We start from the raw sequence: 14,892 nt of genomic DNA on the forward strand, positions 1-14,892 counted from the left end.
GTTATTCTAAGTGAGAGGATTGGCCTGTGCATATTTTGAAGTATGCTGCAATGATTTGAGATGAAGGGACTTGATATTAGTGTGTCCAGTTTTTCACGCTGCACTTCCCTTATTTATGCTCACTTAAAATTAAGAGACCAAGCTCAGGGTTTAGAAAGCTAGCAGGTAGGTCCAAGCAAGTGACTTAGTATTTTATCCCATATATACTTAAAAAAAAACCAAACAAACTTCTGTAACTTTTGAGAAATAATGAAGTAAGTTAGTGTGTCAAGGATGGGTGTCAGGTATTCTCCAAACTCATCTCAGAGAGCACACTTTTCCACAGAGTGGTGTTCCATGGACTCCTCTTGCAGCAGTCATGGCCTTTCCATCGTGCATTGCAATGCCCCACCTCACCATGAGTCACTTCAAATCTTTGTGCCGGTTACAACAACTATTTTTATGGGTAATTAAGAAAATTTTGTTGGGATTTAGCTTATCTGCATGAAATTTCAGAGCTGAAAATGATGTCGTTATGTCCTCTGTATGGATCAAGCAGTGTTTTGCAGGCAGTGAGTGTTTCTAGTAGTTTCTAGTAAATGAAATGGGGAATGTATTCCACTGCTACCCACAGCCTAGCACCAGAATTGCTGATTGTAGAGGCCTGACCTTCATCTCTGCAGTTCTCTTTCCAGAATATTTTTAGGCTTCAGGGATATTTTTTTCTCCCACTTTATTCCATTGTTCATTTGTCCTAGTCATATGGACATCTGCTTTCAATCTTGGGCATACCTTGAGGCTCCCCTCATCTGAATCACTCCTGACTCTTAGAGGAATAGGGATCGATCACCCTTCTGCCAATTAATCCACATCTTTTAGTTAAACGAATAAAATTTATGCCTCTCTAAGGACTGGTCTTGATTTCATTGATACCCTGAAATGCTACTGGTTCATTACGAACTCAAGGAATCTCTGCTTTGCTTTTGAATCTCCATGAAATGCAGACTCTTGAAAGCCCTCTGTGTAATTACACACTAATGCTGCTTTACTTCTTCCAGCCTAACTTCTGTGCCAACATATCTTAAAGGGACATGTTCCTCCTATACAATATTTATCATCCTGTTTTCTTGATCTTTCCAGTGCTGAAGAAAACCAGGGCCCCCATGCTAATGCATTTGATCATGCAGTGGGAATGTGCATAGCATCCCACTTTATAATATTTTCTGGGATCTTAAAGGGAGTCTGTGTGTATTTTTTTCACTTCAGCTAGAAGAAGCAGCAACAAAAAATTTTGACCAAGAGACTTCCTACTAGTAATTTTTGCTTTTCTTCTGGGCTAACCCTTTGCTTAAAACTTTTTTTTCCCCAGCTTGCAGGTAGATGTGCTAATCTGTTCCAGACTCTTTGGAAAGCTCGGAAATATTAACCAGTGATAACTTACCTCAGACAGGAAACTCTTCTTATCACTTTTATGGTTTGTTTGATAAACCAAACACAAGTGAACTGGAGACACAGGAAAAGGCATGTTTTTGTCTCCCAAAACGCTTTTTGTTTTCTTCTGTTTCTGGTGAGATGTCTCCCTGACCACCTGCCAGCTGGAGCATGATTGAGAAAGACATCTTGCTTTTAGCTTTCACAAGCAGCACTACTTCCATGGGGCTCTGCAAACTGATGTCTGAGATCTCCTTTTTTCTGTGAGGGATGTTTCTGCTGGCTCTGATTTGAAGTGTCCCCACTGGATCTTCTGTGGCAGTTTGATAACATTTATCTGAGAAGGTGTCTGTGCTGTGTGTGTTTGGGGGGTTGGGGGTTGCATACTACTGCTTTTAGATCTGTTGTGTGCCTGGCAATTCAAAATGTCAGGTCTGTAGAGCCCTGCTTTACACAAAGGAACATTTGCCTTGTTCAGACTAACGGGACCGCCAGTGCTATATAGTTTGAGATCCTTGTATAGGAAGATGTTATCACGGTGAGAAGTATCAACTTCTAGCAATGAAAGTATCTCATTTTCTCTTGCTGTCTGGATTGGCTGGAACAATTTGTTCAACTCATTCCTTAGGGACAAATATGATACTGCTCTCTTGGTGCTCTCTGGCAATAGCAGTGACACAGGCTTCAGTGTCAGAAAAACTTCTGGCTTGTTCAGTCCTGTACTGCTGTACAACATTACCTAAATAAATCTGTAGAATAAACAATGTCCTCCTCTTTAAAATAATCTCAGTACCCTTGGGGGCAGGTGGCAGGGGGGAAGGGCCAGAAACAGGACAGATGGGATGCCCGTGAGAAATAAGCCACTCACTGAAGACAACCTTAATTGGCAACTGGAAATAAGCTGAATTATCTGTTTATAAAGAGGAGAGATTCTCAGAATTAGCTTAGAGCCATCAATTTTTTTCTTTTTTTTGCATCTATGTACGTAAGCCTTATCATAGTCGTCATCTTGCTGTCATCTGCTCTGCATCTTTCCTTTTTTTACAGTAACTTGTTCTGTCTTGTTCACAAGGAAAGCATAAGCTTTTCAAGACAGAAGTGATATTGTACTGCATGTGCTTTACAGCATCTAGCATTGTAGAATGTCATCTCTGTGCTTTGTACAATTGTAGTATAAACAGAAAAAATAGTAGTGAGAAGGTCCTTAGGGCTTTGACAGGTTGTGCCAGATTCCCTTTCTAAGAGATGGAGCCATTCATTAGGATTTCTCAGTAAGACTTCAGGGGAGGGATGTTGGTTGTTGGTTTTTGTAGTGTTAGTTCTGTGGGGGTTTGAGCAAATCAGTAGCCTCTGGGAAGTAACAGCACTTTCTGGTTCTTACATAAAATGTTGATATTCTCTCTGATAAAATCTTACAAGCAATTGTAAAAATAGTATTTAATCCTCAAATACTGTCAGGATTCCGGCATGTTTTCTACTCTGGAGACTCAAAGACAAAATTATCACACTCAATGCAAGGCTGCACTGAGCCATGTGATCAGTATGAAGCTGCTGCTGTCAGTGGCTGAGCTGTGAAGCAGCCCTTTGGGCTGAAAATCTCATCTGGGATAATGTGCTTGATGGTTCCTGACAGGCTTTTACTTGGGATTCCTTGATCCCTAGGGCACTGCATAAGAGTGCTGTCTGCCTCTGCTTTGCTCTTCAGTTATCAGTGGAAAGAAAATGAATATATGCACTCAGACACAGCACTCGTGCCAGAAGCTCTGAGGAGCAGATTTTGCAGCTAATGTGAATAAGTTGCTATGAGAGAGAGATTTTCTAAGTCACTCTCCATAGAGTACATCGATTTGCAGGACTGAATTTGTTGATAAATCTTTTTGGCGAATCTATAATAGTTGCATATTTCTTCACTTAGAGTGTTGCTAATGGACACAAAGCCTTTCTGTTAAAGTCCATTTGTTGCCTTCCAGTCTTACCTCTGTAGAGGTCCAAATGGCAAAGTCTCTTCCTTGTAATCTAAGTTTCTTCAACGCATATTGGAAATGGGATTTCAGTATCCTTTGTCTACTGCACATGGAGTTTGTGTTTTGTATGAGAGCTATAGAAGATTCAGGGGTTGTGGAAAATTCAGTTTATTTGTAATTAAAATTATGTTAATTTTGTCCAGAACCTGTAGATCTGACACCTGAAGCGTTATGTTGTTATTATAGAATTGCTTGACAGCAGAAACAGCATTGGCATCTCCATCTGACAGGCAGGACCTATGAATTCCTGATTTTCCCAGAGCTGTTTCTTCGTAACAAACATTGCAACAAGTCCTAGCCTGACAAATATGCTGATTGGGATGACTGCTGTTGAGTAAACAGCTGGAATAAAATGCATATATTAATGGGAATAACACACTGATTCCCACTGTAGTTTGTACGTGTTGCCAATATATTAGAAAATGTAGTGTTTTGGTCATACATACTTGAGAATCTTACAGGTGAGTGGATTCTCAGGTGAGTCCAAACCCTCGTAAAGAAGTATGGGGTGGGGGGAAAAGGTAAAGAACCTTTTTGGTAAGCAGGACGGTCTCGGAAGGCTTGTGGCCAGAGGGGTAACATAGAATTGAAGATGAAAGACAATGTTTAGCATTGGTGCTGTATGTGATAATATACTCCACTCAGGAAACTGTAATAGCATTTCGGTGACAGAAAAATCTAGAGAACTTGCTATAGCACATGAGTTTTAGCACTTGATATCAACATCTTGTCAGCACAGGGTAGTTATCTGTAGATAAGCTTTCGCTCATTCATACGCAGACTTGAGCTGCACTGTGCTCTTGAAGAGAGGCAATCACGACTTTCACATGCAGCATAGTCAGATTATGATGCCTCTAGTATATATTCACTGGTATAGCAGGGCAGTCTGCCTGCTTCTTTCCCATTCCTTTATGTCATGGAAATTAGATATTTATTTGTGGTCTTTGTCAGAATAGTTGCGGCAGAAGTGGACTGACTACCTTACAGAGACCTTACATAGTCGGGTATATTTGCATTCCTTCTTACATACAGCCTTGAATGTTGAAATGCAACGTATTTTCTATGAAGTTGAACTTCCTTTAATGGTGGTTAAAGCTATTTGCAGATAGGCAGTGTTGATAGCTAATATAACTGATAAATAGATGTTAGAAATTTTCCAAAAGCCCAAGTCCAGAAACCTGGCAAATGGTACAAGCATTAGGACTGTATGTATTTGACTCCACTGCTTTTCCTCTGGGCTAGAGTAGAATGTTTGATCTTCTGTCTAGTTTTAGTTCGTAACTCTAGCATAATTCTGTTTATGCTTCCAATTTTTTTTTATTGCCTTTCATCATAGTTGTTAATGTTGCTAGTACAAATTTGGAGATGTATACATAATCCCATCTGGGAGTTAAAATCAGGCTTTTGTGACACTTCAGATGTGTAAATTTATTCTTGAAACAAGTCTGGATAATTGAGAGAGAGAGAGAGATTGGGAAAAGGACAAAATCCTAGGTTTTGCTGAAAATTGATCTCTCTGGTCTTGACTAGAAGGTAATATGCAGTGAATGAAGAGACGGAACGCAGCTTGATGCAAGCAAAATGTCAGTTTATTAGTGATTCTCTTACATTTATATACATTTCTACCTTCTACATATTACACACTGATTGGTTAAATCTTAAACGTGAACCACACTGATTGGTTGACATTTAACACACACCGTTTAAACAATAGGAACTGATTAGTTTACCTTATCATAGCAACAATTTCTGTTCTAAGATTAGGGGGTTTCTTCACGTGACTTTCATGATTAGCAAAGTTCCTCATCAGCACTATCCTTTCCCTTATCTGGCTGCTTGTTCCTCTTTGACCGTCTAGTTGTCATCTCAACCGCAACGGCTCAAGAGTCTGCGGTATAGCTTGTTCCTTTGTTCCCAGGGCTTGTGCCCTACAAGTTCTAACACGTCTCTATTCATCAGGCTAACAGTACTTGGACTCTTGTCCTTGAGGCCTTGTCCTACAGTAATAGAGAAGTAGTTTTGCTTGGTTATGTGTATTTGTAATACAGTTTTCCTACTCCACTGTCCATCCCACTGTCTGCATTTGGTAGTGCAACAGAATAGATAGGCAAGTCATTGCTGTTCCTAAGAAAATTCTTTAAGAAGCCTCCTGTATATGTGCTGCTTGTAGTTATTTTGCCATGATTCATTTCGTCAGTTGGGTATTTTACAGTGCTCATGATATCCTTTTTGGGATGCCAGAAGGTCTTTCATTTGATTTTATTTTCTCCATCAGTCTACCTGTTTTTAATATCTGTGGTATTGGGTAGTTCCTGCCTTATCCCTGTTCTTGCAGAAGTGAAAGGGTCGTCCAGTCAGAATTAGTGAGCTGTGGCAATCTTATGTTGTCAGTCTGCCACTAAGGAAAGGTCTGTAGTAGAGCTCACCATGATGCAAAATAGATATTCAGTGCTGATATCACTCTTTGACAAGCATTGTTCTCCATCATTCTGGAAAACCACTCAGCTGTGCTTGCTGAGTCATTGTGTAGGGATGTATAAGAAAAAATGAGAAAGATAAATAGTGACACATCCACAACAAATGTAGTGGGACTATTTATGGTCCTTTGCATACAATCCACAGTGCTTATATAAAGCAGTAATCTCTTTTCATCCTTGGTCACATGCTGTAAGGATTGGATTTCCTGCAGCTTCTCTAAATTTTTTGAGGAAAACTGGTTTAGTAATGTGAAATTGTCACCTGAAGTTCAGTAGAAATGCGCTAGTGAATAGCAGCTTTGGAACAACATAATAACATAGGAAGTTTGCTACACATTGGGGTGTTTTCCCTTAGTATATGGGTTGATTTTTTTATTTTTAAGAATTACAAGGCATAATTTTATCATTTCCTGTTAGTATTTTTTTTTAAACACTGTTTCCTCCAATAAAGTTTTTGATGTCTCAAGCTGTAAGAGAACCACTGCTGAATACATGATAACTTCATCAATAACTGTACCTTTCTCTGTATTACTAACTCATATGGTTTAGTTCTGGTTTTAATGAAACATTTTTGTGTGAGTCTAGCATACTATATGTATATAGGAGTTCTTTGCTTCCGTCTGTCTAAGCTTCTAAGGCTTTTTATTAAATTGGAATAAAGTAGTTTTAAGTTTGAGGAACACACTGTTTTTCCCAGAAAGATCTTTAAGAAAGGATGGATCAGAATTGAGGTGGGCAGGTTTTCTTTTTTTGTTTTATGGTATTGGAAGGACTTTTGTATTCATTCTTAGGCTGTAAAATGTTGTGGTGTCACAGAAAATCTTGAGGAGCATTTCTAGTTGCCGTGCTACAAATACATGTGTTCCATTGTGGACAAGGCCAACAAATATAAAATTTCTCCTAAATGGGATATGTCAAGCTGTAAAAATCAGCAAATGCCTGCAGCAATGGGATGTGATAAGATCCCATAATAGGATTCCTTATCCTTTACAGGATAAAATCCCTTAACTGTCACTGCATCCTCCTCTGAAAGTCGTGTAGCTTGCCTGAAAAATGCATTTTTAAAACTTGGTTTATCTTTTCTTAAAAAAAAAAATATTCTAGTTTCTAGGAATCTGAATGTTTTCAGAACACCTGAGACTTTATTCTACTTCCAGAATATATTAGCCTTAGAGACTTTCAGTAACCTCATGTTCTGCAAAATTAATCCTGTTGAGTATCTTCAAATGATTTAGACAAACTGTAGCTGGTCAACACCATAGCCAAGCAGTTGTCGTGAGCACAAAGTGGTTTAACTAAGCAATCTCTAAATGCAGAGTTAGCATTAATGTCAAATGATGATGCTTCATCTATATTAAGGAATTTTGGCAAGGTTCATTTGTTGCCATGATGGAAGTATTGGAAGCTGTTCAGTCTTTGATGTGTTAACAGTTCTTGCCAAGGCAACTGAATAGGTGAGAGAGTATTAGTTGAATTTTTTTTTTCTTTTTCTGAAGTTCTCCAGTCTCACCAAGACTGAAAAAAGTAAATATGGGAGCTGCGTGTATGGCAGCAGTATTGAATCTCTTCGGAACAATCATTACGTTACATTTCAGTAGTTCCTGGATCATCACAGTCAAAACATGGTTGCGCTGCTACCTTCTAATATAATTAAGTCTAATTTATAAAACATGGAACTGTCTTACAATAAGAGATACAGGAGACTACATGCAGAATGGAGCAAGCAGGCCTTTACTGATGCTTATACTTTTGCCTCAACTCTCTGAGAAGCCAGTTTGCCTTCCCTCGGCATTATGCTTTGGTCTCAGCAGTACAAGATGGGTGCAGGTCTTGAATAATTTTCAGATTCCCACTCTTCCTTCAGTGGTCATTGACACTTTGATATCGGAATCCATCTCCAGCTGCTGTTAGTTCTATAGCTACTTCCAGAGTTGTTAGGCCACAGGAAATCTGAACACTACCATGTGTTGTTTTTATTTTTAATAGTGTTCCTCTCCTTTGTGTCATCTTTTGTCCCTTGCCACAGGTTTACTACATGGTTTCTGTAGCATCTTGCAGATCTTGCAGCTAGTGAATTAATTCCACAGCGTGACAGGGAGAGCAAAAATACATCTGTTGGTTAATAAAGGTAGCCAAAGAATGGAAATCATGGCTGTATGATAATAAAGCTTTTTGAGGACCTGAATCTCCCATACCTTCAGCATATAGAAGGTTATAGAGCAGTTCAATAAGGAATTTCCTTCTTGCCCCAAAATGTCTAGTTGGACCTGTTTGGAAAAAATACTAAATACATTAGCTGGAGAATTAGCAGCTTTCTTTCTGTAATTACAATTCTGGATTGGGTTATTATTTATTTATTTTAGGTTTATGGGGGAAAGGGCAAGGGTTTTTGAGGGAAGCTGGGTAGCAACTTGCAATGATCTCCATAAAACTAGTTACAATGGTATTCACACAGCTGTCTCTGTGGTGTGCAACTTGCTGTGTTTTTTGCTGTAAAAGCTAAATCTCTGTTTGTATCAGCAATACTTTTCCAGACTGACTGAAACACTATGTGGTCTGAAATAGCACCTGATCAGACTGAAAGAGCTAGTCCTGGGTGATTGATGCTTATCTCTGAAGGCTTCTTTACTTTTCCCTTAAGCACCTTGGAAGGCTTCTGCAGGGCTATTTACCATCTTCCATTGTATGCTCTTTCCCATCTTCCTGAATACTAGGTTTCCCAGCTCATAACTCTAAAAAGCAGCTTTATTTCAGAGTAGAAAGGGGCCCCAATATGTGGTCTATTATATCCATATCAGCTTGCTTACTCTTTTCAAACAGCTATTGTGTTTTAATAGGGCCCTGCCTGGCAGGGGGAGTCCTTAATTCCTACTATATAAGAATGGCCAGCTTGAGTTACAGCAAACTGCAGGATGCTGCTCTGATCAAAAGGCCTCTGTTTTTAGAGATTCTCTGCCCCCACCATTTGCCTTTTATTTTTTTTAATCCTGAGCTAATAATTCAACGCACTAAGGTCATTTTAGCTTTTCATTTGAAGGCTTCAAGGTGTTGAATTACTGACCTAGCACAGGAAAAATTAAGGGAGGGGGACTCTTAAAAAAAAAAAAAAAAATAGATAAAGGGATTCTGGGTGATAAAGGGCAAGCACAGCAACGCCTTTAATCCTTTCCTTCTCCAGAATCTGTAGACTGGTCTCAGAGGGTTTGATTTGCTACAAAGCAACATAAGAAAGCTTGTTCTCTGCCTACTCTCAGCTGTGTCACAGGTGGTGTTGTTCATTTCCTTTCAAACAGTACGTGGGATAATCTCTGTACCACCTGTATTAATTGTCACGAATACAGAGATTCCTGAGCCTATACCAAGAAGCCTGAAAACAGATCATTAAAATTTGTGTCACTCCTTTCCCTCTTTCCGCACCTTTCAGCTGAAATAAACTTGAGTGGGTGAGACAAAAAGGATCTCAAAAAATCCAGTCTCAGTGTTTGCAGTGTTACATCACCCAGTCTTGCCAAAATGTTGAGTGTTAATGATTTCCTACCTGCCTGGTTGTTAAAAAAGGATTTTTTTCTTAGAGCCAGTCATCAGGAATAACTTTCAGCATCTGTTTCATCTTAACATTGCTAACACATTTCAGAGGAAGTGCCTAAAAAGCACTGCTAATTTCATTAGAGGAAGATGGTGATTTCCTTGAGGCTGACTTCATTGTCCCAAATTCTAATATCTGTGGAATTTTAAAAAGCAGTTGGCACAACATCTTTGAATTGAGGAATGCTAATGCTCCTATGCTACCTTCCAAGGGGATAGCTAAAGAAACAATCCCAATGATTGGTCTGAGTATTGCAAGTAGTGTAGTATATTTAAGCCGATAGGTGAGGAATAGAATGATCTTAAATTAAACTGCACTCATGCAGCAGTAATTTATTCATCACAGCAGTAAAACTGGTGTCTACAGTTTTAAGTGATCCCTCTCAAGACTCATTCCAGGCAAGGTAAACTTCACTTTTCTGTTTCAGAGCATAGCCTTGGGGTAAGTGTGATTGGTCACTTGGGGATGCTTTGTGTGTGGATGAGTTATTTAACAACAGAAATTGACTGGGTTTTAAAGCCTTTTGAATTTCTGTATTTTCTATTCCTAGAGCTAGTTCTTTGTTGCCCATTGTACCATAGTCTCTAATCCTAATACTCCTGATTATCCCTGCCTACTGTGCTTTGGTTCACACCATGAAGCAGTCTTGGAGCTTGTGACCTGGGTTCCTTTCAGATGGAACTAAACTAGAAGATGTGTTCCAACTGCAAATGAGCATTCAGCCCATGGGACCAGACTAGAGCTAGTCCAGAGTGTGTTTCAAGAAAAAACAGCCCTGAGATACCCATAATGTTGACATCAGGTCCTCTGCACTATCTCTACAGACGTTTCAGTCAGACTAGACATAGGCTCTTTTGCATTTGAGGCTACCTTATTTTTGCTTAAGACACTCAATTCTGTTTTAATGACTTAGACACCTGTGTAACTGGGAAGAAAAGTTGTGTGTGTGTGTGAATTGTTCACACTGGAGAAGCAGCATAACCCTTCAAAGTGATTTTCTTCATCCATCTTGCTCTCGATGGAAAATGCAAATGGTAATGCTGTAAGTCAAGGAATAACAGTCCTTGTTCCCTGTTTTCTGTGTAGTAGAGGAAGGGTCCTGTGAACTCATTCAGCTCTTTGCATGGTAACCAAAGGTGGCACCTGCTAGGGGGACAGCAGGGCCCTGGCAGGCTCTTCTGTCCTTCTCGGGGACTTGGGGCTCTCACTGCATTGTGCATATTTGGCTTTGCCTGAGTTCAGCAGGCAGAGGCTAACTGCTGTAGTGGGTTTCAATTGGGATGTTACCATAGCATCCTGGGACTTCCACAATCTATTTAGAAGTGCAAAGGTTTGAAAAGAGTGCTTGAAAGTTTCTGAACTCTGGCAAGTTGCCAAAATGTAATTACACAAAAGACAAAGCCTTAGTGAAAGCAGCTCTGTTCAGAGAAGCAGCACCTGAGTGCTAGAGTTCCCAGCACAGCCATTTCTGAGAGCTGGGGCTGTTTTATCACAGTCTCCTTCCAAAACTTTTTTCTTCCTCTCACATGCATATGCCATCCCACAAGCATAGACTGGGTGTGCTGCAAGACTGTTTTCTCGGCAGTGGCGTTGGAAGAGACTCCGTTCTGTGGTTTAGCTGTTCTGGGGCATGTAAGGGAAAGGAGTGAAAAAGTAAGCATTTTGGAAGTCCCTACTGCAAAAGTTTTTTAGATATTCCCATCGAAGGAGAACCTTGCTTTATTTTTCTCTCGTTTTTCTCCAGAATATTCTCACAAGTGAATGGGAAAAGCTGTTTTGTTAATGGAGTATCCAGTTGTGTAACTATTCTTGTGTGAAGTGTGAGTGTTTGCAGTGAACCGGTGTTAACTAATGAACATTCAGTTCTGTTTCTAGTGTCAGTTTCAGAAAGACAAATAAAACAGTGTCATTAGTAACTTTTCTTAATGTTCTAATTTGCCTGCTTTATTTACTGGCAATGTAGAAGGCCAGGGCAACCATTAGGTTTGCAATAGAAGACTTGGAGGCTTGCAGAGCTGTTGAAAGCTTTCTTCTTGAAGGAATCTCTTGCAGATGGCTGCACTAAATGACTAAAAGGGAGAAAGGAGACGTTAACCAGAGAAGTTAAAAATGATTTTCTATGCTTCTGGGTTCACAAACTCATTTCTAAATGAATGAAGACAAACTAATACCTTGTTGAGATACCCTGGTTTGTTCATAAGTCTTTCTCCTGCAAATATGCAGGTAAGCTCTGGCCACCTAACTTTGTTAAGGGTACGAATTGTTCACTGAGAGGAGGGCAGATAGAGGGAAGACTGAGCAATCCTAAGGGAAGAGTCTCAGCAGCTGCTAAAGTTGCTGAGAATGAGCCAAGTTTGTTGCTTTGCTTTTGATATCTTGCTTAAGCCATTTCTCTGAGTCTGCAGCTTGTTTCATTTTTGCATTCAAAAGAAACAGGAAGAGATATCTGTTCATGTGTATATAAAAATCATAGGTAGGGCATTGATCTTATTCCCTACAAGCTGCTGGAATACCTGCAACAGCTTTGGGTTGTCACAATTTCATTTTCTTGCAGAAAGGTTTACCTGCAAGCCATTATGACTTGCCACATTAACGGGAGCTTCACCTCTAGGCAATTTTTAAGGAAAAGGTGGCCAAGTTATGTTTGTATGGCCCATCTACCCATGGTAAAGCAATTCCAAAATATATAGTTTGTTAAAAATATATAGCATTCCCATCTCTTGTAGTGATTTTGACCCTGCCTGAGAATAGATCTGTTGATTGTAATTGGGCGGCTTGTTGGATAGCTCCATCATGGTTTGGCTGCTTTGAGCTGAACTTCTACAATTACAAAAAGGAGTAAAGTAAAGTAGGGTCTCTGAAATGCAGCACCTTAACTGGGATGAAATTCTGACTCCCGTGCTTGCAGACTTGAGCTTTTGGGGAAAAAATCTTTCCATTGTATAGTTAAACAAAATCTTATTGCAAGAAATGAGGAATGAAAGAAATATTGTACCTCTTTTACTCAACTAGCTGGCGGCACTTGGCTGTCAGCGCATCCAGGTGTGCTGATGTTCCAACATATCCACCCACTCTTTTAATGGAGTAAGCAACAACAAATGATATCATACCCTTCTGCCTGCTAGGTTTAGAGCCATCCTATGCTGAAAATGCAAGTGACTTGAGTTTTCACATACTAGAACTAAGGAGTAATCTAGTAGGGCTGTCTGCTGTGAATTAATAGTATGTTAGCTTCATGTCTGGACCTTTCCATTGCAGGTGTGCCAGATCTGCTTCCAGAAGTTGTGCGTGCTGTAGTTGTTCTGCGCAATATAATTTGGTGCATCTAATTATATCATTGTGCTTTTGTATTCTTTCTCTTCCTTACGTGTGTCATCTTTCTGAAAGCTGCCTTCTCCTGTTACACCAAGTTTCTTCTTTTTCATTCATATCCCTCTTTTCTCCACCAGCCTGTCAAATCATCAGCAAAACAATGCAAATCAGAAATGAAAAAAGTCTTACGGGCTGTGGTTTGGGATGAGAAGATCTGAAATCCCTTTTCCAGGTTTGTCATGGGTGTCTTGTGGGACTTTATGCAAGTTACTTTCCCTGACTCTCAACTCGTTCGCTTTAAAGCAGTGAATTACAGCAATTTGTAACGAATGCTTCACCTAAAATAGTCACTGGAGCCCTTTCCTGTAATTTTGGCACATTTTGATCAGGCACATGATTTATTCATTTTAATCTCTTGGGACAATGGTTATGCTTTTCTCTGGTTTTTACAGCACTGGTGCATGAATAAGGTTTCATAAGTATGAAATAATATATTTGCCCATGATGTTTACAGAAAGTGTATTCTTAATTCCAGGATTCAAGTCATGAGTGTTTCTTAATCATAAGGTGATTTGTGCTTCTTTTGAGTTGCATTTCCTTCTGGGTAGGAGGGCTAGCAACAGTGTTCTGCACCTAACTTTCAACACGTGAAGAAAAATTCCGTTTACTTGCATGACTTTGAGAACCAGGATATTAAAAAACAGAAATTGTGTTTCTTTTTGGGAAAAACAGAATTGGCTTCTCTCCACACACTCCCCAGTTGTTATGAGACTTTTTAATTTTGCTGAACTGTCTGGTATAATTTGCTTTCAAGTGTGAGACCCTTTTCTGTACTATGAAGGATAAAGTGATTTAAAGTATTTATATTTAAAGAGATGATTTAAAAATGCAAACTGAGAGGGTTCACAGTGACCACTGGATTTTGTCTGTTGTGGAGGTGCTACCTATGGAGAGGTTCTGCTGTGATGAAAGTAAACTTGGATCTTTTCATTAATTCTCTCCTATGTGGGAGAGTTAAGCTGCTGTCCCAAGTGAATGTTTTTAATGATCTCTCTGGAGTGTTTGAAAGCTTTGTCCCACTTGCATGATGGAGAATGAAATGCACAAAATCTATCTTTAAGGCAACCCATCATTATACCTTTTGGTATATAATGTTTGTATTTGCATTTCTATTGTTCTTGTATGTTGAGCTTTTCCATGCCCAAAGGAGAGTTTCTTGCACTTCAGAGAAACCTTTTTAAGACAGATAGTTACTACAATAAGTTAACTTAAAATGCTTACAACTCAAATAAGAGAAATTTGTACTAAAATAGAAGAATGTGAGTATCAAATTGATTATCCACTGTAACAACCAGCTACTCTTTTTCAAAATGCAGTAGTGCAGAGTGTCATTTAGTGAAGTGTCAATCTGCTTTTCATGGCAACTGAAGTAATTTTATACATCCAATACAATCAAGTTTCAGTAATTTAGAAGTGAAATAGAGGTTTGCTTGGGTTTGGGTTTTTTGGTTTTTTTTTTTGTTGTTGTTGGTTTTTTTTGGTTTTTTTAGTGTGGCTTCACAGAAAACTGTGATGAGAATAGGAGTGAAGTTCAAATACTACTAAAAGAAAGGGCATCTTCTGGTCATATAAACAACAGTTTCTCGTGGCCAGCCATTTTCCAGTGGATTGGTTTCAAATAAGTGGCTCTTGGACACCCCTTGCTGGGATTATTTAGAATGAATTTTACTTTCACAAACCTCTAATTCCTATAATTAAGTTCCAGTGTGTGGTTTTTGCAAACGGTCTCTCTAGAGAACAGATGGGTATAAGCTTTGGAGATTTGGTTTCACAAAATGTAACTGCCAGTGGTTTTCTTGCCACTGTTCTAGCTGGCCCCAGAACATTCACATCAGTTCAGCTTTCTAACGTTCTCTTGTTTTGACTTTATCTCCACAGTTTCAACAGCGTGCGTCAAGGAACACACATCTTGTTCCGTGAGTTCAGCTTTGTTCAAGCTACCCCTCATAACAGGGCGTCTTTCCTTCGGACCTTCTGGAGGTGTTTCCGAACCGTGGGGAAAAATGGAGGCAAGTGTTCCAGC

At 39.4% G+C, this 14,892-nt stretch overlaps 1 protein-coding gene across 1 annotated transcript in view; it reads left to right on the plus strand.

Annotated features, from left to right (window-relative positions):
• Positions 1–14,892, plus strand: part of CSTPP1 (centriolar satellite-associated tubulin polyglutamylase complex regulator 1) — an 85,185-nt gene that overhangs the window by 13,532 nt on the left and 56,761 nt on the right. The window contains exon 3 of the mRNA XM_055797681.1: positions 14,748–14,878. Coding sequence (XP_055653656.1) covers positions 14,748–14,878 — 131 coding nt within the window. The remainder of the gene's footprint in view (positions 1–14,747; positions 14,879–14,892) is intronic.

Source organism: Falco peregrinus, chromosome 1 (genome assembly GCF_023634155.1).
Source record: "Falco peregrinus isolate bFalPer1 chromosome 1, bFalPer1.pri, whole genome shotgun sequence".
NCBI classification, from domain to species: Eukaryota; Metazoa; Chordata; class Aves; order Falconiformes; family Falconidae; genus Falco; species Falco peregrinus.